At 44.1% G+C, this 27554-nt stretch overlaps 1 protein-coding gene across 2 annotated transcripts in view; it reads left to right on the forward strand.

Annotated features, from left to right (window-relative positions):
- The window catches only part of RALBP1 (ralA binding protein 1), a 46094-nt gene extending 20302 nt beyond the window's left edge, over positions 1 to 25792 (forward strand). For both annotated transcript variants that reach the window (XM_068993604.1, XM_068993605.1), the window contains exons 2-10: positions 2443 to 2739; positions 4050 to 4508; positions 7725 to 8074; positions 9746 to 9907; positions 10894 to 11025; positions 19735 to 19842; positions 23471 to 23592; positions 23828 to 23951; positions 24365 to 25792. In XM_068993604.1, the coding sequence (XP_068849705.1) occupies positions 2496 to 2739; positions 4050 to 4508; positions 7725 to 8074; positions 9746 to 9907; positions 10894 to 11025; positions 19735 to 19842; positions 23471 to 23592; positions 23828 to 23951; positions 24365 to 24571 (1908 nt within the window). In that variant the 5' untranslated portion in view covers positions 2443 to 2495 and the 3' untranslated portion in view covers positions 24572 to 25792. The remainder of the gene's footprint in view (positions 1 to 2442; positions 2740 to 4049; positions 4509 to 7724; positions 8075 to 9745; positions 9908 to 10893; positions 11026 to 19734; positions 19843 to 23470; positions 23593 to 23827; positions 23952 to 24364) is intronic.
- Positions 25793 to 27554: the final 1762 nt, after the last annotated feature.

Below are 27554 nucleotides of genomic sequence, written 5' to 3' on the forward strand. Positions count from 1 at the left end.
GTGATAATAGCAGTAAAGTGATAGATGGCATGGTAAGGCTCAAAATAAAAGGAAATCTTTCTCTCCCTCCTCTTTTACAGCTTCAGAGACTTAACAATGGTTTACTATGTCAGAGATGGCTTGTGTGTGACTTTACATTCCGTTATTTGGATCAAGCCTAATTTAACGTGTCTTTTATTGATAGCCATTTAGATTTTGCTGTCTTTGCTTTCACAGTGCTAATATGATTATTTTCATGTGCCTATCTTTGAATGCTTATAAAGGGATGTCTGAAGGATAAGTTCCTAAAAAGAGGAATTCTTAGATCAAAGAGAGCACATTTAAAATTTTGCTAGATTTTGCCAAGTTGCTTTTCAGAAAAGACTGTGCTGGTTTATACTTCAGCTGTTGGTGGGTATTCTCCCTTAGTGGATATTCACACCCTTACCAGCACTTGGTATATTATAGACCTTTTTTGTTCTTTGCCAGTCTGATGTTATAAAAATTCTAACTTACTGTCTTATGTTCTTAAACATTGCAATTGTACTTGAATGTTATTTTCATGTGGATATTAGTCATTTTCCTGTGAACTGCTTCACATTCTTGCTGTGTTGAAATTTTCATTGATTTGTGAGAACTCTGCTTTTTAGAAAAGTTCGCTCTCATATTTTACACTTTTTTTTTCACATTTGCTTGTCTTTTGACTTTGTTTATGGTCAGATTTATCAGTTACCACTTGTGTTTGTGTGTTTTTAAAATTTCAAAATCACCTTCACTTCAGTTCAGTTCAGTCGCTCAGTCGTGTCCGACTCTTTGCGACCCCATGAATTGCAGCATGCCAGGCCTCCCCGTCCGTCACCAACTCCCGGCGTTCACTCAGACTCACATCCATCGAGTCGGTGATGCCATCCAGCCATCTCATCCTCTGTCGTCCCCTTCTCCTCCTGCCCCCAATCCCTCCCAGCATCAGTCTTTTCCAGTGAGTCAACTCTTCGCATCAGGTGGCCAAAGTACTGGAGTTTCAGCTTTAGCATCATTCCTTCCAAAGAACACCCAGGACTGATCTCCTTTAGAATGGACTTGTTGGATCTCCTTGCAGTCCAAGGGACTCAAAAGTCTTCTCCAACACCACAGTTCAAAAGCATAAATTCTTCAGCACTCAGCTTTCTTCACAGTCCAACTCTCACATCCATACATGACTACTGGGAAAACCATAGCCTTGACTAGACGAACCTTTGTTGGCAAAGTAATGTCTCTGCTTTCCAATATGTTATCTAGGTTGGTCATAACTTTCCTTTCAAGGAGTTAGCGTCTTTTAATTTCATGGCTGCAACCACCGTCTGCAGTGATTTTGGAGCCCAAAAAATTAAGTCTGACACTGTTTCCCCATCTATTTCCCATGAAGTGATGGGACCAGATGCCATGATCTTCATTTTCTGAATGTTGAGCTTTAAGCCAAGTTTTTCACTCTCCTTTTTCACTTTCATCAAGAGGCTTTTTAGTTCCTCTTCACTTTGTGCCTTAAATCAGTGCAAAGAGAAACAAGTGATTCTGGTAGCTTTTCAGATGAATATTATAAAAACATTAAAGAGGAATAAGAACTAACGCAATTCACTTTTGAGCGTGGTACTTAAACTGTGTACCGTTGTGTAGTGAAGAAGAAAAATGTGAATAGATCTTGAGCTTTTCTTACATTTGTACCTTTTTATTATTTCTTTAAAAATTTTTATTATTGAAATATAGCTGGATTACAAAGTTGTGTTAATTATTGCTGTGCAGCACCGTGGTTCAGTTATACACATATACACACACATATATATTCTTTTTCATACTTTCCGTTCTGGTTTATCACATGATATTGAGTATAGTTCCTGTGCTGCACAGTAGAACCTTGTTATTTATCCACATTTGTCCTTTGTGATGTCCATTCTAGCAAAACTGTTTTGTGTATAGTTTAGGAATGAGCAAGTGAGGTTCTCCCTTGTTAGCTGTATCAACACGTGGATTGTCTACTGCAGTGTGTAACTGCAGCTAATGATCTGAACCTGTGTGAGTCAGTACATCTGTCACTGTTTTGTAAATTTTACTAATGACACTGAACTATTCATGTGTAGTTACATAGAGTCTTGTTATTCATGGTTGTTTGGTCATAACTTAAGAAAAATTAAGGTTTCTGTTGGATAGCAATCAAAATGAAACCTCTTACAGCGGTGGGCTCTTTTTAGGAGAAACTCTGTCCTGCCTTGATGTCCTATGTCCTTTCATTTGGTTAATTTTCCTCACACTTGAAGATCCAGTGCTTTCAGCTTTTTGAGAACTGACGTGCATGTGTGAGGCACGAATGCAACTCAAGATGACAAAACCAGCGACGGTTCTTGAGGGGGGTTTGCCGAGCTGTGTGTCTGTCTGCTGCCCCTGGGCGCTGGTGGCCACTAGGTGATTGTGATGCTCTGTCTCCCGCAGGTGTGATGGATAGGTGACCGAGAAGCCCTGCTCGCTGTCATCAGGGAGGCAGCATGACCGAGTGCTTCCTGCCCCCCACCAGCAGCCCCAGTGAGCACCGCAGGGTGGAGCATGGCGGTGGGCTTACCCGCACCCCCAGCTCCGAGGAGATCAGCCCCACCAAGTTTCCCGGGCTGTACCGCACGGGCGAGCCCTCACCCCCCCACGACAGCCTCCACGAGCCTCCCGATGTAGTGTCTGACGATGAGAAGGACCATGGGAAGAAGAAAGGAAAGTTCAAGAAAAAGGAAAAAAGGAGTAAGTGCCGTTTCCTCTGTGCTGTGGCTTTATTCTAGATAAATATCTGCTCTAGCCACGTGTGCCTGCCATCCTATATCCAGGGACTCCTGCTTTATATTTTCTTTTCAGGGTCTCAGTTTTTGTATTTTAGGGTCTTACTGTCGCAGTGGTAAAGTTTTCTGGTGGAGGTTTCTTAAGTTGGTTTTTTAAAATAATGTATGAAAAATAATTGTTGAAATTTTGTGCTTATGGAGTCTCACTGTCTTGGTGAGGTTGTGTAGGCCAGTTGGGGCACATGGTAAAAGATAGTGTATTTGTTTTCTTAAGCAGATGCCACGACACACCCATATGGGATTCCTGTTCTGTAGGGAGGATGATAGCTTTCTATTATTGGGTTGGCCAAAAAGTTCAGGTTTTCCTGTACAATGTTACAGAAAAACTCAAATGAACTTTTTGGCCACCCCAATATCATGTTCTTTTGCCATTCTGGTTGGTGTGGAGTTCGTGGTATTTTAACTAGAGGGAAATTTATGCAGTACCTTTAATCTCTGTTATAGAATTTCTATTATAGAATCTCTATTATTAATTTCTATTTTAGCTTGTAAGATATTAGGGTAAAGAAAAGAACAGGAGAGTTTTAGATGTTTTAAAAAAAACCCAAAAAACAAGGAAGCCAAACTAGGGCAGCCCTGATATTGAGTAGCTGTCAGTGTGAAACCCAGGCTTCTGACTTGGGCATGGCTGACACTCGAGGTTAGGGGTTTCCTGGTTGGGCCTCCCCAGAGGAAGCTCCATCCCTGCTGGTGCCCCAGAAGGAACTTACCAGCCAGAGACCTGGGAGCCAGATGCGGTGGGGAGGAAAAGAGCACCTACACAGTCCTGCATCTCCAATTGTGACTGGAGATGGCTTCAGATTCCAGGCACCAAATAGAAAAACCTAAGCTGAGAAAAGTGTAGGTTAGAGGATGTTCTTCCGACTGTGCAGGAATGTTGTGTGTGATGGTGGGATTCTTTCCAAATAATTTGAAATATAAATGATTATTTACAGTAATTTGGTTTGTAAAAGTTCCTCTTGCACATATGTATAAAATAAAACCTGTTGCAAGGGTAACTAGCTCTGGTCACGTTGCCCTCTTGTGGTTGAGGGATGTCATAGCAACACCGTTCAGCCGAGATGAGTGGCTGGGAAAACAGGAGGGCTGGGCCACAGGTGGAAAGCTAGGTCGCCAAGGCCAGGTGACTCTTCTTTGGTCCTGTTTTAAACATAAAAAACGGACAGTGTGACATTCAGCAGACTGTGACTCACGCTTCCTGCGTTTCTTTGGCAGCTGAAGGCTATGCTGCCTTTCAGGAAGATAGTTCGGGGGAAGAAGCTGAAAGTCCTTCCAAAATGAAGAGGTCCAAGGGGATCCATGTCTTCAAGAAGCCCAGCTTTTCTAAAAAGAAAGAGAAGGATTTTAAAATAAAAGAGAAACCCAAAGAGGAAAAACATAAAGAAGAAAAGCACAAAGAGGAGAAGCATAAAGAGAAGAAGTCGAAAGACTTGACAGCAGCCGACGTGGTTAAACAGTGGAAGGAGAAGAAGAAGAAGAAGAAGCCGATTCAGGAGACAGAGGTGCCTCAGCTGGATGTCCCGAGTCTCAGGCCCATCTTCGGGGTCCCGCTGGCCGACGCGGTGGAGAGGACCATGATGTACGACGGCGTGCGGCTGCCCGCGGTCTTCCGGGAGTGCGTGGACTACGTGGAGAAGCACGGCATGAAGTGCGAGGGCATCTACAGGGTGTCAGGTGAGGGCCGCGCTGCTTGCTGCCGGTCGGCTTGCCTCTGTGTTTCACAGGAAGGCGCAGAAGACTTGGGAGCAAGATTGTGACCTGGGTCCTAAGCCTCATTCATGTCCTTGGTCCTTCCAGTTGAACAAAGGCTCCACACTGTGTCCGTGTGTGTATGTGTGTGTGTGCGCGCATGCTGCCTTTTTACTCGATCCCCACACCCCCATTAGGAGGGCTCACAGTGGGTTGATTGTGCAGTGCCTGGCGTGTGTGGCCAGCACCCTTCACCTGGGTGCCCCCGAGAGGCTGGGTGCTGGGAGGAGGTCAGCGGGGAGGACGGGCATCTGGCGTCTGCGTCCAGGATGTGTCTTGGCCACGAGACACCGTGACTGACGCTGTCTTGTGAGTTTTTCCTCAGTCCAGCTGAGGGATGGGCTGTTCTTGCTAAGTGTTTAGACCCCAGGGGTGGATTCCTCTAGGACAGCTGTGGCTCTGACATAATGTTAGTGAAGTCTACGTTCCATTTTCCTACATTCCGTGTGTGTGAAAACTAACATCTCGTACTTGGCAGGAGTGTGATTCCTATTGGGTGTCTAAAGTTGAACCAGACACGTGTGGTCCAAAATTGAGACTCTGTTCTTACAAAGCGGTGTGGCTTTGATGTTGGTGCAGGATGCAAGTCCTACCTGTGCGACACCCGTGCTGTCGCTCCTCACCTCCCCATGACTGAGGCTGTAACATGCATTGTTGCTCATGCATATTCATGATGAGTTAGATCATACACATTTAGAATAAAGAGACTAGATTTAGTTTTTCCATTTAATTGGTTCATGCACATTTCTTGAAGGTAATTTGATATGCCCTTTCTTTGTTAAGAAAGAGCAGGCATGTTTGATAACTGGGGAGACTGTTATGTAGCCCACAGATAACATGTCGTTTAAGAGTGTTTTGGCTAATATGCTGCTATTTTATAGAAAATAAGAAAATGAATTAGGCACTGAGTTTTAACTTATAACTTCTTAGTTACATAAAATAAACATATTTAACTGAATGTAAAACTTGCCTTTTAAGAAAAATTAATGATGGATTTTTAAAGATCTACACAAGACTAACGTAGCTGCTTCTCGCTCGTGATTCTGATAGGCATGAGGAAATTTCATTTTAGGTGAAAGCTTCTCTGAAGGTTCCTACAGCGTGTTCAGAGGGCTCTCTGAACTTGGTCCTGATTTTCTATGTTTGTATTCTTTTGCCACTGGAGGTGTGGGATGTCTGCTCTGTTCGGCACTGAGCTGCACCCCTGGTCCTTGGCTCCTTGGAGAGCAAGCACCCGCTTTGATCAGTTCTGTGTTTATCTGTGAGGCTCTGGCAGAACACTGCACTCAGCATTCGGGACTGCAGAACCATGACTGTGACTTTTCTTTTCGAATGCTAGTAGTATTGCTTTTTCATGGATAACTTTGATTCACACTTATTCATGTCCAAGTTCTAGTTTTAGAACGAATCTCTTGTCATCTGCTGTTTCTGTACTTGAGACTTTGAAGTGTTCAGTTTTTAAAAGGAAAGCATTTTGGTAACAATTTCTGAGTAACATACTAAACACATACTCTAATTGTTCACTTGTGCCATTTTCTGGGCAGGCACTGCTGGGGCAAAATTACACATCTACAAGGTATTCATGAGAGAGGAGGTCATCAGGAATTTCAATTAAAGTTATCACTCACCATATTTTATTCAAAAAAGTAAGAAAATAGGAATTATTTTCTAACTTTTCCACCTCAAAATGAAGATTATAGCAAAATAAAATCCATATTATTATTTTCCTATTTGGAATTGCTGGGGGGGTTTTTTGTCAGTGCTGGATTAAGTTACTGATTTACTGTGATGCCATTAAAAGGGTTTGTAATGTTTACCATTACAATGTCAGCCTCAATTCATGGCTTGTTTTTAATAACTGGCCTAAAGTTTTTTTTTAATTGAAGTATAGTTGATGTACAGTTTCTTTAAGTTTCAGAGATACAACAGTGGTTCGCTACTTTTAAAGGTTATACTCCATTCATAGTTGTTGTGAAACACTGGCCGTGTTCCCTGTGCTGTACTGTGGAGTGTGTTTACTTTGCACATTGAGTTTGTGCCTCTTAGTTCCCCACCTCTAACTTAGCCCTCAGGCTTCCTCTCCCCTCTGGTGACCACTGACTTGTTCTCTATGTCTGAGTCTGTTTCTTTTTTGTTACTTTCGCTGCTTTGTTTGTTTAGATTCCAGAAAGGAAGTACTTGTCTTTCTCTGACTTATTTCATGTAGCTTAACACCCTCCAGGTTAAGCCATGCTGTTGCCAGTGGCAGGATTTCATTCTTGTTTGTAGCTGAGTAGCATTCTGTTGTGTGTAGTGTCACACCTTGGCCTGAAGTTTCAAGTATTGAAGACAGCTGAAGCTACTTTGTGCTCTCACGAGTGAGCACTCAGTGTCACTGAATTCTGTCTTAAATGCAGATTGGAGTCAAGACTTACATACTTAGTATCTTAAAAACATTTATGTGTATTTCTTTCTCACCAGTAAGAAAAGCAAAACAATTTGATTTTAGTAACCCAGATTTCACTTTTTTTTTGGTTCTAGCCCTGTTTTAGATTAAGAAAACATGTAAAGAATTTAAATGTAGAAATTAGATATTAGGTATTATTAGAAATTAGGTATTTATTGGGGAATAATTTTCAGACACTTTGTTTAGATGGTGAGCTCACCTTTTCCATTTGATACAGTTTTTATTTATAAAAAAGTACTCACCCACACCTTTTTGCAGCGTGCTTGTGTGTACTGAGTTGTATTTTATATTGTCAGTTTTGTGACTGGTTAGAAAAAGCAGTTGGCCACTCATATAGAGGAAGGCTTATGCTCGAATTATAGTTTAACTTTTGCCTACGTAATCTTTAAAAACATATTTTCCCTTAATTGATTGGCATATTTGCTTAATGTTTCTGTGTTTGCTGTGATATTTGTTCTGAATATTGTTTTTCCATTGTCATTTAGCGTTTGGGTAAATTCGTCCTCAGAGTGTAGCCTTCTCTCTTATTTACGGAGGAATTGTGTGAACAATATGCAGACAAACAGTTAACATGCCAGGTTGGCTCTTTTCCCATCTCCCCCAGGGGTGATGGTGGGCATGCTGGGGAAGAAAGCTGTGTATTTGATTTTTTTTTCCTTGACACTTTTATTTGTTCTGAATTTGAATGTTCTCAGGAATTAAATCCAAGGTGGATGAGCTGAAAGCAGCCTACGACAGAGAGGAGTCTCCAAACTTGGAAGAGTATGAGCCGAACACGGTGGCCAGTTTGCTAAAGCAGTACCTGCGGGACCTGCCTGAGAACCTGCTGACCAAGGAGCTCCTGCCTCGCTTCGAGGAGGCGTGTGGCCGGAGCTCGGAGGCCGAGAAGGTGCAGGAGTTCCAGCGCCTGCTGGAAGAGCTGCCCGAGTGCAGCCGCCTTCTCATCTCTTGGCTCATCGTGCACATGGACCATGTTATTGCCAAGGAACTGGAAACAAAAATGAACATCCAGAACATTTCCATAGTGCTCAGCCCCACTGTCCAGGTACACGGCCTTCCTGGCACACATGTGGGCCCTTGGGGTTGGGGCGAGGGCGCTTCCTGTGCCGAGTCATACACCAAGCAGTGGACCAGGGACAGTGGGCAAGGGCCTGGCCTGAGTGTTGCTGTTTTCTTTCACAGTGTGGATGGTGTTGATGTGAAAGGTGGTAAGCATGTTGACCTTTTAGCTGTGCCTGTGAAATCTGAGTATTGTTCAGGTTTGGGTGTAGGTCTATAAGCAGCTCCTGATGACAGTGACCTGTCCTTAGTGGAGGAGGAGCCTGGGTACCTGCAGTCCCAGTTCATCTGCAGAGTTTTAAAGATTTCAGTTACTCCATCAAATAGCATTACTGCTCAGTCATGTCACACAGACATACAGACTCAGGCCCAGGGGGGCCTAACATTATTCATTTGGTCAGGAACATAACCTGAAGGTTTCAGTCATGAAGCTTATATAAAGTATTTTAAAGAATCTTAACCTGGGGAGGCATTTCAAGGAGGTGGGTGGTGATTCTTTGTAACATAAATTCCTGGTCTTCGTTTCCTGCTGCTCACTTGGTGCTGGCATAGAATGTGTGGTGAGTTCCTTTATTGGAGTTACTGATATTTCACTCTGGCCAGAAATAGAGGGCAGAATAATGAGGGGTTATAGTTTTTGTTTTAAGCCCTCTTGGTGAATACACCAGGTCACTTGTTGGTCATTGTTACAGCACACTGTTACGTATAACAGTGTTTTTTCTTTCACTGAAGATTCCTTCATTGCTCATTGCTTATAGCTTGGAAACAAGATGTTCCTTAAATTTCCTGTTAGTTAAGTTTCAGAATTTGGTAAATGTTACATTATTACTTAGTATTTCTATAATAGGGATGGTGGTGTCACAGAAGATGCACGTGTGTCGTCAGAGTAAGTTAGGTAGGAAACAGTTTCTTTTACTAGCTATTTAGCCACCTAACATCCTGGTGTCTTAGCATCTGAGCTTTGGAGTTTCCTGGAAGGTATTTGTCCCTGGAGTTGGGGTTCCCATGCTCAGCCCAGCTCTGTAGCCACAGGCTCGCCTGTTCCTCAGTTGATCCAGTCGCGTGTGTTAGAATGCCTCATAGTAACTGGAAAATAAAGAACGTAGGATTTAAAAAATCAGTTAATGCTCTAGTGCTGCTGCTGCTAAGTCGCTTCAGTCGTGTCCGACTCTGTGCGAACCCATAGATAGCAGCCCACCAGGCTCTGCCGTCCCTGGGATTCTCCAGTCAAGAGCACTGGAATGGGTTGCCATTGCCTTCTCCAATGCATGAAAGTGAAAAGTGAAAGTGAAGTCGCTCAGTCGTGTCCAACCCTCAGCGACTCCATAGACTGCAGCCTTCCAGTCTCTTCTGTCCGTGGGATTTTCCAGGCAAGAGTACTGGAGTGGGTTGCCATTGCCTTCTCCGGCTCTAGTGCTAAAACAGAATAAATCAATGATAATCAGCCTCTGCATCCCTTTCTTGGCTTTTCCCCCAGTCCCTCATAGTGCTGAGTCTACCACTTAATCCGTACTTTCTCATTCTCTTCTTTAAATTGGCCATTAAGTAGCAAAGCATGTCTTGTGACTCCTGAGGATTAAAGGAGGTACTTAGGCAATAGACACAAATGAAATGAAATGATTTTAATATTTTTCTTGTAAATCCTTTTTTTTTTTAGATTAGCAATCGTGTTCTCTATGTATTTTTCACACACGTGCAAGAGCTCTTTGGAAATGTGACACTGAAGCAAGTGACGAAGCCCCTGAGATGGTCTAACATGGCCACGATGCCCACACTGCCCGAGACGCAGGAGAGCATCAAGGAGGAGATCCGGAGACAGGTGTGTGCCTGCCACCCTCCGGCCCCCGAGCTGCCCTCGCGCTGACCCTGCGGGAGATGGGTGCTGACGGCCCATGAGTCCCTGGCCCTTGAGCACTTCTGTGTGTGTGTAGCTTTCGGGCATGTTCTTCATGGCACACCAAGGCCAGAACTTCCCATGTGATGCTGATTCATGCTTATTAAGTCAGGATATCATGGTACACAGAGCACAGGTTTGGAAATCAAAAGACCTGGCTTGAAATTCTTGCTCTGCTCCTGAGTGACCAAATGAGGCACATTGCTTAACCTCCTTAAGGCTTGGGGATTGCATTTAAAAGTAAGTCCTCTTCTAGGTTTGATCAGAAGATGACGTTAAATGAAATAATGTGTTAAAAATGTTCAGCAAGGTGCCAGGTATGTTTTAAGCAGTCCAAAAATGTTGCCTTATCTGAACAAGGCTGCATTTATTGGCCTTATTTTACAGATGAGAATAATGAAAGTTGGCAGAGGTAAATAACTTACTCTGTATCACCTGGTTTATTACCAAGTTTTACAACCAGGATTTAACCCCAGATCCTGTGCTTTCCTGAAATAGCGCTGGTCAGTTGTGTGTGCTTGGCAAGCCCAGTAAGAAACTCAAGACTAAGACATTTACTTACATTTGATTATTATTGCATCTTTTGTTCGCATGTAACACATCAGATCCCTGCTTGCTTTTCTTCCCTGTCCCTTCCAAGTTCCTGTTTCTTAGTAGTTGATACTGTTGGGGGAAGGGATGTGAATTGACTGCTGGGAACCAATGTGTGCTGATGGATTAGAACCTAGTGCTCAGGCAGAAAAACTATGGAGGATTTTTCAGTCATAGCCTTGAAAACACAATCTGTGCCATTATGTCATTTCTTTAATGACAACTGAAAAGTAGTCGATTTTGCATCTTTAGAAATGGCATGTGGGTTTAAGATGATAAGACGTGAAATCCTATTCAGTGTGTGGTGTATTACTTTCTAGGAGTTTCTTTTGAATTGTTTACATCGAGATCTACAGGGCGGGATAAAGGATTTATCGAAAGAGGAGAGATTATGGGAAGTACAAAGAATTCTGACAGCCCTCAAGAGAAAACTGAGAGAAGCTAAAAGACAAGTGAGTAAATTTATTATTTTGGTATATCATGTTTATGATGAAGTGTAAAAAGAATGCATTAAAATCTTTTATATACTATTCTAAGTTATTTTTTTTAAGTATGTCAACAAATCCCTTTTGAAGGGAAGTTCCCTGATGGGAGATTTGTTCACGTTTCCAGTTCTGGACTATTGATCCTTCAGCTTGGTATCAGGGAAGTGTTTCCTTTAATTTAGGAAGTTGAGTTTTTTAATTACACTGTTTGACTAAAAGATGTCAGTTTTGTTGTTTTCTGGCTTGGTTGGACCTGTAAACAGGTTTCCAGGGTGAGAAGCAGTCCAGTGGTGATATATTTCAAAGGCTGCAGGGGAACTGGAGGCCTTACACATGGAGGTATCAAAGGTCAGGAGGGGTTTTCTTTTCCTGGAAACAGGCAGGTGACACGTTCTGCTCGATGAGCTTGGGGTTTGCAAGCCAGACTGTTGGTCTCCCTCTGGCTCAGTGTGTTGCTTGGCGCTGGGACTCTGTGAGTGTTCTGGCCAGTCTGAGGTTGAGGTCCCACATCTTTGGCCCCTCCTACACCCATGTGCAGATTCTATGCCAGGGTCCAAGAGCACTTCCGAGGGACACAAGTTGGCATCTGTCTGATGGACCTCGTGGTGCGTGGTGGTCACAGCTGTGCTTCTGCTGAGAGACCGGACAGTGCAATGCTCTGGCTCGAGGGCTGGCGGGCTGCATGGGCGTGGCAGTGGCTTTGTCAGAGAGGAGGCAGCAACAAGGTGTCTGCCATGCACTCCAGGACCTGCAGATGCCCTCTGTGCATTTTCCTTTCTCCTTTTCCTCTGCCTACCAGATTATCTATCTTTTGCTTACAATGCCTGTTTTTAATTACTGCCTTCATGACTTGGCCTGGAATCAGGTTTTAGTGACAGACCAACCAGGCCTTGTGTGGTCATTGTCCACTGTGTGGTGTCACCCATCAGCCTTTAACACAGGGTCTTGACCCAGGTGGGTGTGGCTTCCTTTCTCTCGCTTCTGCATCTCTCTTGGATAAAGGAACTGTGACAAAACAAACCAGAGCCAAGACAGAATGGGATGGCTTACCTCTGCTTTGCTAGTTTCTTGAAGCTGTCTTCATGTCTGCTTATTAATTCACAGAATGCTCCAAAGGTTCTATCAAGTTGATTTCAACTTTGAGGAATACATGACTTTTAAAGATTCATTCTATTAACAGACTAAAAATAAGAAAAATGATAAGATCATAACAAAAGTATGTAGCGGAATTTGATATTTATTTCTTGATAAAAACTCTTATCTTTTCAGCCTGATAAACAGCATTTACAGAAAAAAATCTGTGATTTACATTGTACTTCATGGTAAAAGTCTGAATGTTTTCTTCTGGAATTGATTGGGTATACAGGCAAGGATTTCTGCTTTTACTGCTCCTGTTCAACATTGTACTAGAGGTGTTTTAGCCAGTGCGGCAAAACAAGGAAAAAAAAAAAAAGGCATACGCATTGGAGAGAAATTAGTCTTTATACACAGATCATGGGATCGTCTCTGTATAAAATCTTAAGGAATCTGTACAAATTGAATATGTGAGTTTAGCAATGCTGTAACATACAAGATCAGATATACATGTCTGTTGTATTTCTGTATGTTTGCAATGAACTATGGGATCAGTTCAGTTCAGTCACTCAGTCGTGTCCAACTCTTTGCGACCCCATGAATCGCAGCACGCCAGGCCTCCCTGTCCATCACCAACTCCCGGAGTTCACTCAGACTCACATGCATTGAGTCAGTGATGCCATCCAGCCATCTCATCCTCTGTCGTCCCCTTCTCCTCTTGCCCCCAATCCCTCCCAGCATCAGTGTCTTTTCCAATGAGTCAACTCTTCCCATGAGGTGGCCAAAGTACTGGAGTTTCAGCTTTAGCATCATTTCTTCCAAAGAACACCCAGGGCTGATCTCCTTTAGAATGGACTGGTTGGATCTCTTTGCAGTCCAAGGGACTCTCAAGTCTCCCCTCCAACACCATAGTTCAAACGCATCAATTCTTCGGCACTCAGCTTTCTTCACAGTCCAACTCTCACATCCATACATGACCACAGGAAAAACCATAGCCTTGACTAGACGAACCTTTGTTGGCAAAGTAATGTCTCTGCTTTTCAACATGCTATCTAGGTTGGTCATAACTTTTCTTCCAAGGAGTAAGCATCTTTTAATTTCATGGCTGCAGTCACCATCTGCAGTGATTTTGGAGCCCAAAAAAATAAAGTCTGACACTGTTTCCCCATCTATTTCCCATGAAGTGATGGGACCAGATGCCATGATCTTAGTTTTCTGAATGTTGAGCTTTAAGCCAACATTTTCACTCTCCTCTTTCACTCTCATCAAGAGGCTTTTTAGTTCCTCTTCACTTTCTGCCATAAGGGTGGTGTCATCTGCATATCTGAGGTTATTGATATTTCTCCCGGCAGTCTTGATTCCAGCTTGTGCTTCTTCCAGCCCAGCGTTTCTCATGATGTACTCTGCATATAAGTTAAATAAGCAGGGTGACAATATACAGCCTTGACGTACTCCTTTTCCTATTTGGAACCAGTCTGTTGTTCCATGTCCAGTTCTAACTGTTGCTTCCTGACCTGCATAGAGGTTTCTCAAGAGGCAGGTTAGGTGGTCTCGTATTCCCATCTCTTTCAGAATTTTGACTGTGTGATCCACACAGTCAAAGGCTTTGGCATAGTCAATAAAGCAGAAATAGATATTTTTCTGGAACTCTCTTGCTTTTTTGATGATCCAGCAGATGTTGGCAATTTGATCTCTGGTTCCTCTGCCTTTTCTAAATCCAGCTTAAACATCAGGGAGTTCATAGTTCACATATTGCTGAAGCCTGGCTTGGAGAATTTTAAGCATTACCTTACTAGCATGTGAGATGAGTGCAATTGTGCGGTAGTTTGAGCATTCTTTGGCATTGCCTTTCTTTGGGATTGGAATGAAAACTGACCTTTTCCAGTCCTGTGGCCACTGCTGAGCTTTCCAAATTTGCTGGCATATTGAGTGCAGCACTTTCACAGCATCATCTTTTAGGATTTGAAATAGCTCAACTGGAATTCCATCACCTCCACTAGCTTTGTTCGTAGTGATGCTTTCTAAGGCCCACTTGACTTCACATTCCAGGATGTCTGGCTCTAGGTGAGTGATCACACCATCGTGATTATCTTGGTCGTGAAGATCTTTTTTGTACAGTTCTTCTGTGTATTCTTGCCACCTCTTCTTAATATCTTCTGCTTCTGTTAGGTCCATACCATTTCTGTCCTTTATTGAGCCCATCTTTGCATGACATGTTCCCTTGGTATCTCTAATTTTCTTGAAGAGATCTCTAGTCTGGCTCTAGGTGAGTGATCACACCATCATGATTATCTTGGTCGTGAAGATCTTTTTTGTATAGTTCTTCTGTGTGTTCTTGCCACCTCTTCTTAATATCTTCTGCTTCTGTGAGGTCCATACCATTTCTGTCCTTTATTGAGCCCATCTTTGTGTGAAATGTTCCCTTGGTATCTCTAATTTTCTTGAAGAGATCTCTAGTCTTTCCCATTCTGTTGTTTTCCTCTATTTCTTTGCATTGATCGCTGAGGAAGGCTTTCTTATTTCTCCTTGCTATTCTTTGGAACTCTGCATTCAGATGCTTATATCTTTCCTTTTCTCCTTTGCTTTTTGCCTCTCTTCTTTTCACAGCTATTTGTAAGGTCTCCCCAGACAGCCATTTTGCTTTTTTGCATTTTTTTTCCATGGGGATGGAATTGATCCCTGTCTCCTGTACAGTGTCATGAACCTAGTCCATAGTTCATCAGGCACTCTATCTACCAGATCTAGGCCCTTAAATCTATTTCTCACTTCTACTGTATAATCATAAGGGATTTGTTTAGGTCATACCTGAATGGTCTAGTGGTTTTCCCTACTTTCTTCAATTTAAGTCTGAATTTGGCAATAAGGAGCTCATGATCTGAGCCACAGTCAGCTCCTGGTCTTGTTTTTGTTGATTGTATAGAGCGTCTCCATCTTTGGCTGCAAAGAATATAATCAATCTCATTTTTGTTAATTGTATAGAGCTTCTCCATCTTTGGCTGCATAGAATATAATCAATCTGATCAATCAATATAATCAAAGAATATAATCAACCAGTATATATAATCAATATATTTCAATCTGTTGACCATCTGTGGATGTCCATGTGTAGAGTCTTCTCTTGTGTTGTTGGAAGAGGGTGTTTGCTATGACCAGTGCGTTCTCTTGGCAAAATTCTATTAGCCTTTGCCCTGCTTCATTCCATATTCCAAGGCCAAATTTGCCTGTTACTCCAGGTGTTTCTTGACTTCCTACTTTGCATTCCAGTCCCCTATAATGAAAAGGACATCTTTTTGGGTGTTAGTTCTAAAAGGTCTTGTAGGTCTTCATAGAACCGTTCAACATCAGCTGCTTCAGTGTTACTGGTTGGGGCATAGACTTGGATTACTGTAATATTGAATGGTTTGCCTTGGAAATGAACAGAGATCATTCTGTTGTTTTTGAGATTGCATCCAAGTACTGCATTTCAGACTCTTGTTGACCATGATGGCTACTCCATTTCTTCTGAGGGATTCCTGTCCGCAGTAGTAGATACAGTGGTCATCTGAATTAAATTCACCCATTCCAGTCCATTTTAGTTTGCTGATTCCTAGAATGTCGACATTCACTCTTGCCATCTCCTGTTTGACCACTTCCAATTTGCCTTGATTCATGGACCTGACATTCCAGGTTCCTATGCAGTATTGCTCTTTACAGCATCAGACCTTGCTTCTATCACCAGTCACATCCACAGCTGGGTATTGTTTTTGCTTTGGCTCCATCCCTTCATTCTTTCTGGAGTTATTTCTCCACCTACAGACCTGGGGAGTTCCTCTTTCAGTATCCTATCATTTTGCCTTTTCATACTGTTCATGGGGTTCTCAAGGCAAGAATACTGAAGTGGTTTGCCATTCCCTTCTCCAGTGGACCACATTCTGTCAGACCTCTCCACCATGAACCGCCCATCTTGGGTGGCCCCATGGGCATGGCTTAGTTTCATTGAGTTAGACAAGGCTGTGGTCCTAGTGTGATTAGATTGACTAGTTTTCTGTGATTATGGTTTCAGTGTGTCTGCCCTCTGATGCCCTCTTGCAACACCTACCATCTTACTTGGGTTTCTCTTACCTTGGACATGGGGTATCTCTTCATGGCTGCTCCAGCAAAGCACAGCCACTGCTCCTTACCTTGGGCTAGGGGTATCTCCTCACCACCACCCCTCCTGACCGTGAACGTGGAATAGCTCCTCTAGGCCCTCCTGTGCCCGCGCAGCCACTGCTCCTTGGACGTGGGGTTGCTCCTCCCAGCCACTGCCCCTGGCCTCAGGCATGGGGTAGCTCCTCCTGGCCGCCGCTCCTCAGGCATGGGGTCCTCCCGGCTGCTGCCCCTGACCTCAGTGTGGGGTAGCTCCTCTCTCCTGCGCTTGTACGCCGTCACAGCCGCCCACGCTCTTTGGGGATAGTGAACTATGGGATAGTGCACCTAAAAAAAGAAGACATAAATAAATTAGAAATATGTTTATATCACAATATTGTTAAGATGTTAGATTTTCCCAAGTTGATCTGTGGATTCAACTCCAATCAAAATTTAAACAGGTGATTTTGGTAGAAATTAATAAGCTTTTCTAAAATCTCTGTGAAAAAAAAAACTATGAGGAAATATAAATGACCTAACCATTTTGAAAAAGGACTACATTGGAAGACTCACATCACCTGATGAAGATTTTCTGTAAAGCTACAGTGATCAATAGTCAGTATTCGATAAGAATGGGCATGCAGAATAGAAAGTCCAGAAACAGATCAACACATGTGTGGGCAGGTAATTTTCAACAAAGATGCTAAGACAGTTGACTAGGGAAGTTTTTTCTTTTCAACAAATGGTGCTGTAACAACTGGATATCTATATGCGGAGACAGCACTGGCGCCCCACTCCAGTACTCCTGGAAGATCCCATGGACGGAGGAGCCTGGTAGGAGTCCTGGTAGGAGGAGTCGGATACTACTGAGCGACTTCACTTTCACTTTTCACTTTCATGCATTGGAGAAGGAAATGGCAACCCACTCCAGTGTTCTTGCCTGGAGAATCTCAGGGACGGGGGAGCCTGGTGAGCTGCCGTCTATGGGGTCGCACAGAGTCAGACACGACTGAAGCGACTTAGCAGCAGCATGCCAAAAAAGAGAGCTTTTTTTCCCTCTTTCCATGCAACATATATAGAAATAAGTGTTAATGAATCGTAGACTGACTTAATAAACAGAGAAGATCTTACTGACTGGCTTAGGCGGTAATTTTTTTTTAATTGAAGTATAGTTGATTTACAGTGTTGTTTTAATTACAGCAAAGTGAATCAGCCATGCACACGCAGATACACATTCTTCTTCGTATTCTTCTACATTATGGTTTTTCACAGGATGTTGGATAGCGTTCCCTGTGCTGTGCAGTAGGGCCTTGTTGTTCATCCATTGTGTGTATAGTAGTTGGCATCTGCTAACCCCAGCCTCCCAGTCTATTCCTCCCCCGTGCTCCCATTCCCTTGGCAACCACAGGTCTGTTCTCTGTGTCTGTGAGTCTTTTGCTGTTTCATAAATAAGTTTGAGTCATTTTAGATCCCACATATAAGGGGACTGACTTTGCTTAATATGATCAGTTCTAGTTGCATCTATGTTGGTGCAAATGGCATTACTGCTTTTAAATGGCTGAATAGTGTTCCATTGTATGTGTTTATATATAGATATATGTATACATATCTTTTTTATTCATCTGTCAGTGGACATTTAGGTTGTTTGCATGTCTTGGCTATTGTGAATAGTGTGCTGTGAACATGAGGGGTGCACGTATCTTTTTGAATTATAGTTTTATCTGGATATAGGCCCAGGAGTGGGCTTACTGGATTGTATGACAACTCTGTTTTTTGGTATTTTGAGGAAACTCTGCACTGTTTTCCATAGTGGCTGTACCAACTTAAATTCCTACCAAAAGTGTAAGAAGTTTCCCTTTTCTCCACACCCTCTCCAGCATTTATTATTTGTAGACTTTTTAATGATGGCCATGCTAACCAGTGTGAGGTGATACCTCATTTTAGTTTTGACTTGCATTTCTGTAATTAGCAATGATGATTTCATCTTTTCATTTGCTTGTTGGCCATCTGTATGTCTTCTTTGGAGAAATGTCTATTTGGGTCTTTTGCCCATTTTTTGATTGGGTTTTTAAAAAATTTTTGTTATCGAGTTGTATGAGCTGTTTGAGTGATTTCTTAAATAGAATACAAAAATTCATGAACTATAAAAGAAAAATTTAGTAAACTATATTTTATCAAAACATATTCTTCAAATGACACTGTTAAAAAGATGAACATGCAGGCAGAGGCTGTGACATATTTGCAAAAAACAGATACTTGATAAAGTTCTTGAACTGGAATATATTAAAAACTCTTTAGACTTAATAAGACAAACCAATTTTTTAAGTTGTATTTTTTTAGGGTAGTTTTAGGTTGACAGCCAAACTGAGGGAAAGGTACAGAGAATTCATACTCCTTTACCCCATATGCTTAGCCTCCATCATTATTAATATCCCCCTCCAGAGTGTATGATTATTACAATAAAAATTCAATTTTAAAAAGGCAAAAGTTTGAACAGCACTTTACTGAAGATCTTTACCAAAGCATATATATGGATGATAAAGAAGCATATGTGAAGATCGTTTGTCATTGAGGAGGTACAGATCAGCCACAGTGAGAAACCACTGCACACCAGCCAGAATGACTCGTATTAAAAATACCAAGTGTTGACAGGAACGTAGAGCAGCTGGAGCTCTGCTTTACTGATCTTGACTGTTTCAGTCATTTTGGAAAACAGTTTGGCAGTTTCAGAGTTAAGCATCAGATTATCATCTGGCCCAGCAATCCCACTCCTAAGTGTTTATCTAACAGAAGAAGGCATGTTCCCTCACAGAGCAGATACTTAATGGTTTTTATAGGTCTGATTAGTAGCTCAAAAGTAGAAAGGACTGAAATGTTCACCAGGTGGTGAACGGATAAACAGACTGGGGTACATTCATATCCTTGCATATTACTCAGCAAACTACTGATACAGCATAGATGAGTTGTGAAATTTAACGTGGCAGGAAAAAGACTGCTTACTGATTAATTCAGATTATATGAAACATAAAAGAAGGTGAGACCAGAGCAATGGAAAGCAGGTTAGTGGTTTCCAGGGGCAACAGGTGGCAGAGGAGTCCAAGGGTACTTTGTGGTGTTGGAGATATTCAGTGTTGTGATAGACAGTGGCTACTTGACTGTGTACTATTGGCAAGACCAACTAACTGTAGGCTTAAAGTAGACCCCCTCCAAAAAGGAAGGATCACGGAAGACAGTTTATATGGGAGGGTTCCAGAAATGCTGAGCACGTTTGCTAAAACTGAACATTTTCCTCCAGTGCATCCACAGCGTGAGATCCACACATTACTGTCAAGGCCCAGTTAGCAGATGCCCCCGTCTGGAGGTTCTGCTGGCTGTGTCACTCTTAGTTTTTCAGTTATAGAAGCTGGGGAGGAAATTTCAGGAACGAGGACAGTGTGAGTTTGTCGAATGTGTTACAATGGGCTGACCAGTGCTTTCATTTCTCTTGTTGGATAGGAATGTGAAACCAAGATTGCACAAGAAATAGCCAGTCTTTCAAAAGAGGATGTTTCCAAAGAAGAAATGAATGAAAACGAGGAAGTCATAAATATTCTTCTTGCTCAGGTAAGTGTAACTCCTGTATTTTGCAAGATATTTAAAAAAAAAAAAGAAAAAAATATATATTTAAGGTATAAACATGATTTGATGCACCTCCACCCAGTGAAATGATTGCTACAGTCAGTTACCCTCTCAGTTACCTTCTGTGATGAGAGCACCTGAAAGATGCTCTCGTGGCATAATCCACCATTTAGTACAGTGTCGTCATCATCACTGCCTCTCTAGACAGGCCTTCAACACAAATGCAGCTGTATTTTTTTTTTACCAGTACCTCCCTATTTTACTCACCCTCCAAGGGCTGGTAACCAGTGTTGTATTCTCCGCTGCTGTGAGTTCAACTTTTTCTTTGATTCCACAAATAATCAGTGAAATCGTATGGTATTTGTCTTTTTCTGTCTGGCTTATTTCACTTATTATCATGTCTGCCAGGTTCATCTGTGCTATTAAATGCCAGGATCTCCTTCTTATGTCAGAATATATTCGTTACATATATGTGTATGTTTATGTTTTCTGTGTTTGTATATTTATGTGGGCATGTGTATACTTATGTATTATGAGTATGTGCGTGTCACATTGTTACCCATTCATCCATCAGTCATCGGGCTGTTTTCAGATATTGACTGATGTGAATGATGCTGCAGTGAACATCTCTCTTCAGTGTCCTGTTTACAGTTACACATTCAGAAGCTGGGTTGCTAGAACTGTGATAGCTCTGCTTTGTATTTTTGAGGAACCTCCGTGTTGTCTTCCGCAGTCGCTGTACCAATTTACATTCCCACTAACAGTGGACAAGGGTTCCTTTTCTCCACATTCTCACCAACACTTGTTACCTCTTGTGTTTTTGATAAAAGCCATTCTGACAGGTGTGAGGTGATATTTCATGGTGGTTTTCATTTGCGTTTCCCTGATGATGAGTGACAGTGATCTGTTGGCCATTTCAATGTCTTCTTTTGAGAAATGTCAATATAAGTTCTTTGCCCGTTTTTTAATTGGGTTGTTTTCTTGCTATAGAGTTGTCCGAATTCTTCTTGTATATACTGACCCCTCATCTGATGTAAGGTTTGCAGTATTTTCTCTCCTTCCGTAGCCTGTCTCTTCACTCCATTTTCTTTGCTGTGTGGAAGCTTTTTAGTTTGATGCAGTCCCCTTTGTCTGCTGTATATCTGTGCTTTTTAGGTCATATCTAAAATTCTTGCTCAGACCAGTGTTAAGAAACTCTCCCTGTGTTTTCTTGTAATAATTTTATGATTTCAGGTCTTATATTTAAGTCTTTAGTCCATTTTGAGGTGACTGATGTGTGTGTAGTGAGAGAAGGTAAGAGTTCAGTTTCATTTTTTTGCCTGTGGAAAACCAGTTTCTCAACATCATGTATTAAAGAGACTGTTCTTTTTCCATTGTTTATTAGCGTCCTTGTCAAAGATCAGTTGACTGTGAATGTGTGGATTTATTTCTGGACTCTGTTCTGCTCCATTGGTCTATATGTATGTTTTTATGCCAGTACTGGACTGTCTCGGTTGTGGGGTGATGCCTCCAACTTTGTTCTTTTGTTTAAGATTGCTTTGGCTAAAAAAAAAAAAAAGATGTTTGCTTTGGTTCTTACAATCTTTTAATGTTCTGAATGAATTTTAGGATTATTTTTTCTGTTTCTGTGGGAAACCTCAAAACCCCACTGGAATTTTGATAGAGATTCCCGTGAATGTGTAGATCACTTTGGTAGTATGGAAATTTTAACAATATTATTTCTTCTAATCTATGAATATGAGTTACCTTTCATTTTATCTTTAGTGTCTTCAGTTTCTTTCATCAGTATTTTATAGTTTTCAGTATATAGATATTTTACCTCTGTTTAATGGATTTGTTTTCTTAATTTCTTTTTTGGATAGTAGTGTATAGAAATGCAACTGATTTTTGTATGTTGATTTTGTATCCTGCAACTTTCCTAAATGTATTACTTCTAACAGTTGTTTGATGGACTCTATGGTTTTCTGTGTATAAGATCATGTTGTCTGTAAACAGACAATTTTACTTCTTTACAATTTGGACACCTTTGTTCCTGCTCCGTTACTCCGGCTGGTACTTCGGTACTGCATAACCAGAAGTGGTGAGACTGGGCCTCTTGTCCTCTCTCTGATCTTAGAAGAAGTACTTGCAGCCTTTCACTGGGGTACCAGGTTATCTGTAGTAGGCCTGTCATATCAGCTGTATCATGTCAAGGTATTCCTTCTATAGTCACTTCGTTGAGTTTTTATTGTGAAAGGATGTTGAATCGTTTCAAGTGCTTCTTTGAATCTTGTGAGATACAATTTTTATCCTTCATGTTGTTAGTGTGCTGTATCACATTCATTGATTTGTGTTGAACCATCCTTGTATCCCAGAGATAACTAAAGTCCTACACTTTTCAGTCCTTTTCTGTCACTTCCTTTTCTGTCATGCCTGCCAGGGATGTGTAACTCTCCTCCCCTGAAGAGAGAGTGAGGTCCCAGATGCATCTTTATTTCAGAGTTTTCATCCTGGTGTTTCTTGGAACATTAGCTTTCATAAAAAGGATGAACATCTGTGTTTAGAAACGCTGGGGACTGTGAGGAGCACAGCTCTGAGAGAGGTTTCTTATGCACACTGGAGACTTCTGTGGGTTTCTTATGCACACTGGAGACTGGGCCATTGGACTTTAAAGTGAACTTGACCACAGCGCCTTTCACGTTTGATCGCAGGTTCTTATCCTCACGCCACCTGTTAGTTTGGAAAGAAATGTAGGCCTTGGCTGCTTCCAGCTCATTTCTATAGCTTTCCATCTCTGTTCTCTCCCAAGTTTTGTCTGCTGTGGTTCTTTTCTTTGGTTTGGTGGGGCTAGCTAGATCCTGGACAGATGTCAGTTTTAGAAATGCATATTCTGTTAAATTATCCCTGGGGACATGGGATGAGGAAGACAGTGGCTTGTGTTGAGGAGGAAAGATTTCTTCTGGGAACACTTTTCCATCACCAGCTCTGCTTTCAATGATACTGACAAGCTGCACGTCGCCGGGGCCTTTCTTGCCTGGTGACACTGTTGAAGGCCCCTGTGGCCCTCAGACAGACTCTCTGTGAGGTGTTCAGAAAGGCGGGGGTAGAATCAGTCCCTAGTACTCTGCTGTGTGCCTGCTGGCTGGCCTCTTGTGGATCCTTTGCATAACAAGGATCCCTAAGTACCGTTTTATGTCTTGAGGAAAATCTAGTCATTCCTCCCAAGCAAGTTAGTCTACCTTTGCTCAAAGCTTTTCATGAAATTAGGGAAACTGGGTATTTTAGGGGTGTGCATTACAAGCTTTCCTATAACGTGTGTGTTAACGTGTGTGTATGAAGTGTGAAGTGTTAGTTGCTCAGTCCTGTCCAACTCCCAACTCTTACAATCCCATGGACTGTAGCCTGCCAGGCTCCTCTGTCCGTGGGATTTCCCAGGCAAGAATACTGGAGTGGGTTGCCATTTCCTTCTCTAGGGATGCAACCCGGGTCTCCTGCATTGCAGGCAGATTCTTTACTACCAGAGAAGCCCCAGTGTTGTGTGTATGGGTGTAAACAGTTCAGGGTGACAGAGGAGACCCCAGAAGAGCGACCTTTCTTAGACTTTCAGAGGTGCTCACCAGTGTCACTGCTTTAGGAGAATGAGATCCTGACTGAGCAGGAGGAGCTCCTAGCCATGGAGCAGTTCTTGCGCCGACAGATTGCCTCGGAGAAGGAAGAGATCGAGCGCCTCCGGGCGGAGATCGCCGAGATCCAGAGGTGAGGGCAGGGGTCAGGGCTCAACTTGGACTCTGGGGAGAGCAGGACAGTCCAGCCTCAGCCCTTCCTGTGACGGGGCCAGGCAGAGCGCCCCCTTCCATACCTTCTGTATTACCTCTGAGGTGGGCCTTGTCCCGAGTGGACCCGCTAGAAAGCTGGGCAGCCTGGAAGGAGACCACCAGCCTGTCTGTGCGGGTGGGTCACGCGCTCCCCGCCCTGTCCTGTCCCCGCACAGCCGCCAACAGCACGGCCGCAGTGAGACCGAGGAGTACTCGTCGGACAGCGAGAGCGAGAGCGAGGACGAGGACGAACTGCAGCTCATCCTGCAGGACCTGCAGCGGCAGAACGAGGAGCTGGAGGTGCGCATGCGCGGGGCCGCTGCCCTCGGGAGCTCTGGGGTCCACGTTGTGCTTATCGGACTCGCTCCTCGCCTCACACGGGGCCTGTGGGCCTGGGCTGCTGTCGCTCCTTCTGGCAGGGGCTCCAACACAACACAGAATCCCACCCGGGACGCCCCACCCGGGGTTGCTGGCCTCGAGCCATTTGGGGGGCCGGGAGACAGGCCCCGGGCAGCAGCTCGCTCTGCCCCACAGTTTACAGATCGTGTTAGTGCTGAGCAGGAAAACACCCCCGGGAAGGAGGGAGCCCCCTGGGTCCAGAGATGGGGAGGGGCCCTGCCCAGAGGGAGGCAGATCTGCTGGCCGTGGGCAGTGGCTCAGGCTTTTTGGGGTCGCGACTCCTCCTTGACCGGCCGCTGCGTCTGTCCCTGCAGATCAAGAACAACCACCTGAACCAGGCCATTCACGAGGAGCGCGAGGCCATCATCGAGCTGCGGGTGCAGCTTCGCCTGCTCCAGCTGCAGCGTGCGCGCCCCGAACCCCTGGCCGAGCCCGAGCCCGGTGCCCGAGAGCCGCCCCCGCCCACCAAGGAGCAGGCGCGGCCGTCGCCCGGCAGGGAGCGAAAGGAGACGCCCATCTGAGAGCCGGCCAGGGCGCGCGGGCCTCCAGAGACACGGCTGGTCGGCACACCGGTGTCCCAGACGTGTCCCAGATGGTCGGCTTCTTGGAAGAGTCATTTCCTTTGTTAACTTAAATAACTATTTTAACCCTTGAGTGGCTTCTTTTTAAACCAAAAATCGTCTTTCTTTGCTTTTTTATTACGGCAGAATCAGGATTTTTCTCTCGTTCATGGGGGAGCCACACGGGGCCGCCCTGCCCGCCACGTCCCCAGGATCTCGCTGCCGCCACTCGCCCGTGCCTTCACACCTCTGCGGTGCGGGTCCTGGGGGCCTCCTTCCTGACCGGCCGGCCCCTCCACCCCTCTCAGCCCCGCCCGAGTCACCCCGGTGGCCTCGGTCATGGGAGGACCAGGGCGTCCACACAGCATGTTTCTTCGACCTTCCATTAGGACAGAGCGCCGTAGTTGGCTTGTTCGGGCCCGAATGTAAGCGTGTCTTTGCCTGCATAAGCCATATCGATGGGTAGCCTCGCGCTCACACAGGATTGCAGTCGGTGTCTACACAGGCTCGGTGAACTGCTGCTGGACGCCCGGTGGGCCAGGCTGAGTACTAGGAATCGGACTTCCTCGGGAGTCAGCCGTGGTCCTGACCACCCCCTCCCCCCACGACCTTGGTTACCCGTGGCATCCGGCTCACAGGCACCGGGGTCCAGTGCTGCTGGGTCCAAGTAAGTGGCTCCGAGAGGCTCTGGACTGTGAAGACAAACCCACACGTCCCGGTGATGGAAACACCCCCTGAGGGCGCATCCTCTTCTCCTGGTTAGTATTTATTTCAGCACCTGGTTAACTGCGGTTTTTTATTCTCTACCTATTGCACTGTTGTGACTTGTTGGCCATTATTTGATTTTTGTACGAAAAAAAAGCTTTGTTATAGAAATCAGCATACTATTTTTTTAAACCTGGAGAGAAGATATTATGGTGACTGAAAATATGGTCAGGTGTCAAATATAAATGTATAAAAGCCTTCTTGCTGTCCTGTCGGTCATGTTACATTTATTTTATATTTGCTGGCAATACTGAAGGTTTCTTTTTTGTTTGTGTAAACTCTTAATTTCTATCATGGTGTCATGAATTTTTAAAATCAGTATTTCATTACAGTTGTCTCAGCGTTGGTAAACTAATTTTTGCCAGGACCATTATTGATTAAGCAAATAAATTCAACAGCCATTTGAGGGAGAAAAAAAGCTTCTTGTTTTCTGTGCCCGTTCTTCCTTTGAAATACCTGAGTGCACTGAAGCTGGTCTGATGTGCCTTCAAGGTCTGCTTGTGAGCAGGACGTTTTGTGCTAACTCACTTTGTGTCCCTCCCCACCCCCGCTGGTGCTGAGCAGCTGTCTGGACTGGATCTGCAGTGGCTTGTGTGAGTGATGCCTGGTCAGCTGGCCCAGTTGGGCAGGAAGGTGGGTTTGGCCAGGTTACTGTCTTGTAGGTGATGGCAGGGGTCTGTCTGTCCAGTGGGTCATCTCTTTGGTGCAGGTCACGTGATTCCAGGCTGATGGTTTCAGGCTCGGGTTCTAGGGGAGCCGACACTGATGGTCTCAAGTTTGGTGAGAGCCGGGCTTCCTTTAGGCGACTCTGTTTTGGGCCTGCTAACTTACCTTTTAATCAGACTCTCAGCCTGAGAATCCTGATTGAGATTTAAGGCACTGGAGCTCCTCTCAACTGCCGCACTGGAACTCGCACAGATTTTGCTAAATTTGTGGCATTCACAGGTCCTGACCTTGGTTCACAGTCTTTAAGTTGGTGGTTCTTTCTGCTCCTTTTCTGTTGTTGCTCCAGTCTTAGGGAGATCTTGGTCTGCTTGCTGGTGAGTGCTACAAACACACATTAAGGCTTTCCCAGCAGGATCATCACCAGTGAATGTCTGGGGCCCTGAGACCTACACCAAAGTCATGTAAGTCAGGAAAGAGCCTGCTGAAGACACTGCTTTCTGCAGCCCAGCAGCTTGTTCAGTGACCTCAGGGAGCCGAGTTTCCGCTTCCCCAGGGCTGTTATCCAGACGCAGCAAGCAGTGTTGGCCAGAGTGGACACCTCAGTGCTCAGCTAAAGGTAATCAATCGCACAGTTTTCTGGAGTCAAGAACAACTCTGGCCAGTCAGGGTTTTGTTGGGCAGCTCTTGCTTTATCAGCAGCATCTGCAGTGTCTGGAAGAGTTTAGGAGCGGTCCCTGACCACAGCCTCTTGCACCTTCTAGCCAGGGCAGTGGAGAGCTGCCAAGGGTAGGGATTTTTGAATCACGAATGCCTTGTGCTAACTGTGGCTTAGTCTGAGCCTCAGGAGGGGAAATGCCAGGATCTGCAGGCTGCATGGGTGGTTTTGTGCTGGTGCCCCTTTCTCCGCCCAGCACCTAGATGCAGTATTCCCTCAGCTTGGGAGTTGCCAACCAGAGGTGGAGAAATAGACCCAGGGTCTTGATATGATCGAGAGAAGGGTGAGTTTGCTCCAGAGCAACTGTCGCTCTGGGCATCAGGGCAGAGTTTGTGATGGACAGAACTACAGGATCTTCAGATGTGTGTCAGACCCTGTTGTATGATAGCCTGAGACAATAGCATTCCCTTTCCAGGCTGGAGGAAGGTTCACAGAAGGTGAGTAGAAGACCCAGAGAGGCCTTCCTGGGGTAGCAGTTGGGAAAAGGAGCATCAGAGAGGGAAGGAGGAGTGGAGAGAAATGTTCTCAGTCCTCTTGGGAGGGGGCATCTTACCATGATGTCAGCCACTTCTCTTCCTGGTTGGTTTGATTTGTGATCTCCAGCATTTGCACAGGACCAGATGTCTGGTGGGGCCTTCTTCAGTTGTGAAATACACAGCTGAGGTTCCACACCTTGTAACTTGGCAGTGGTGTTAGTGGTCAAGAGCCTTTTGTAGGATGCTTTCCATAAATCTGCTCTTTCCAAAAGCATATGTGTAAAACAGTAACTGTCTGTAAAGGACAAAAGACTTAAAAATG

This window comes from Capricornis sumatraensis, chromosome 21, assembly GCF_032405125.1.
Source record: "Capricornis sumatraensis isolate serow.1 chromosome 21, serow.2, whole genome shotgun sequence".
NCBI lineage: Eukaryota > Metazoa > Chordata > Mammalia > Artiodactyla > Bovidae > Capricornis > Capricornis sumatraensis.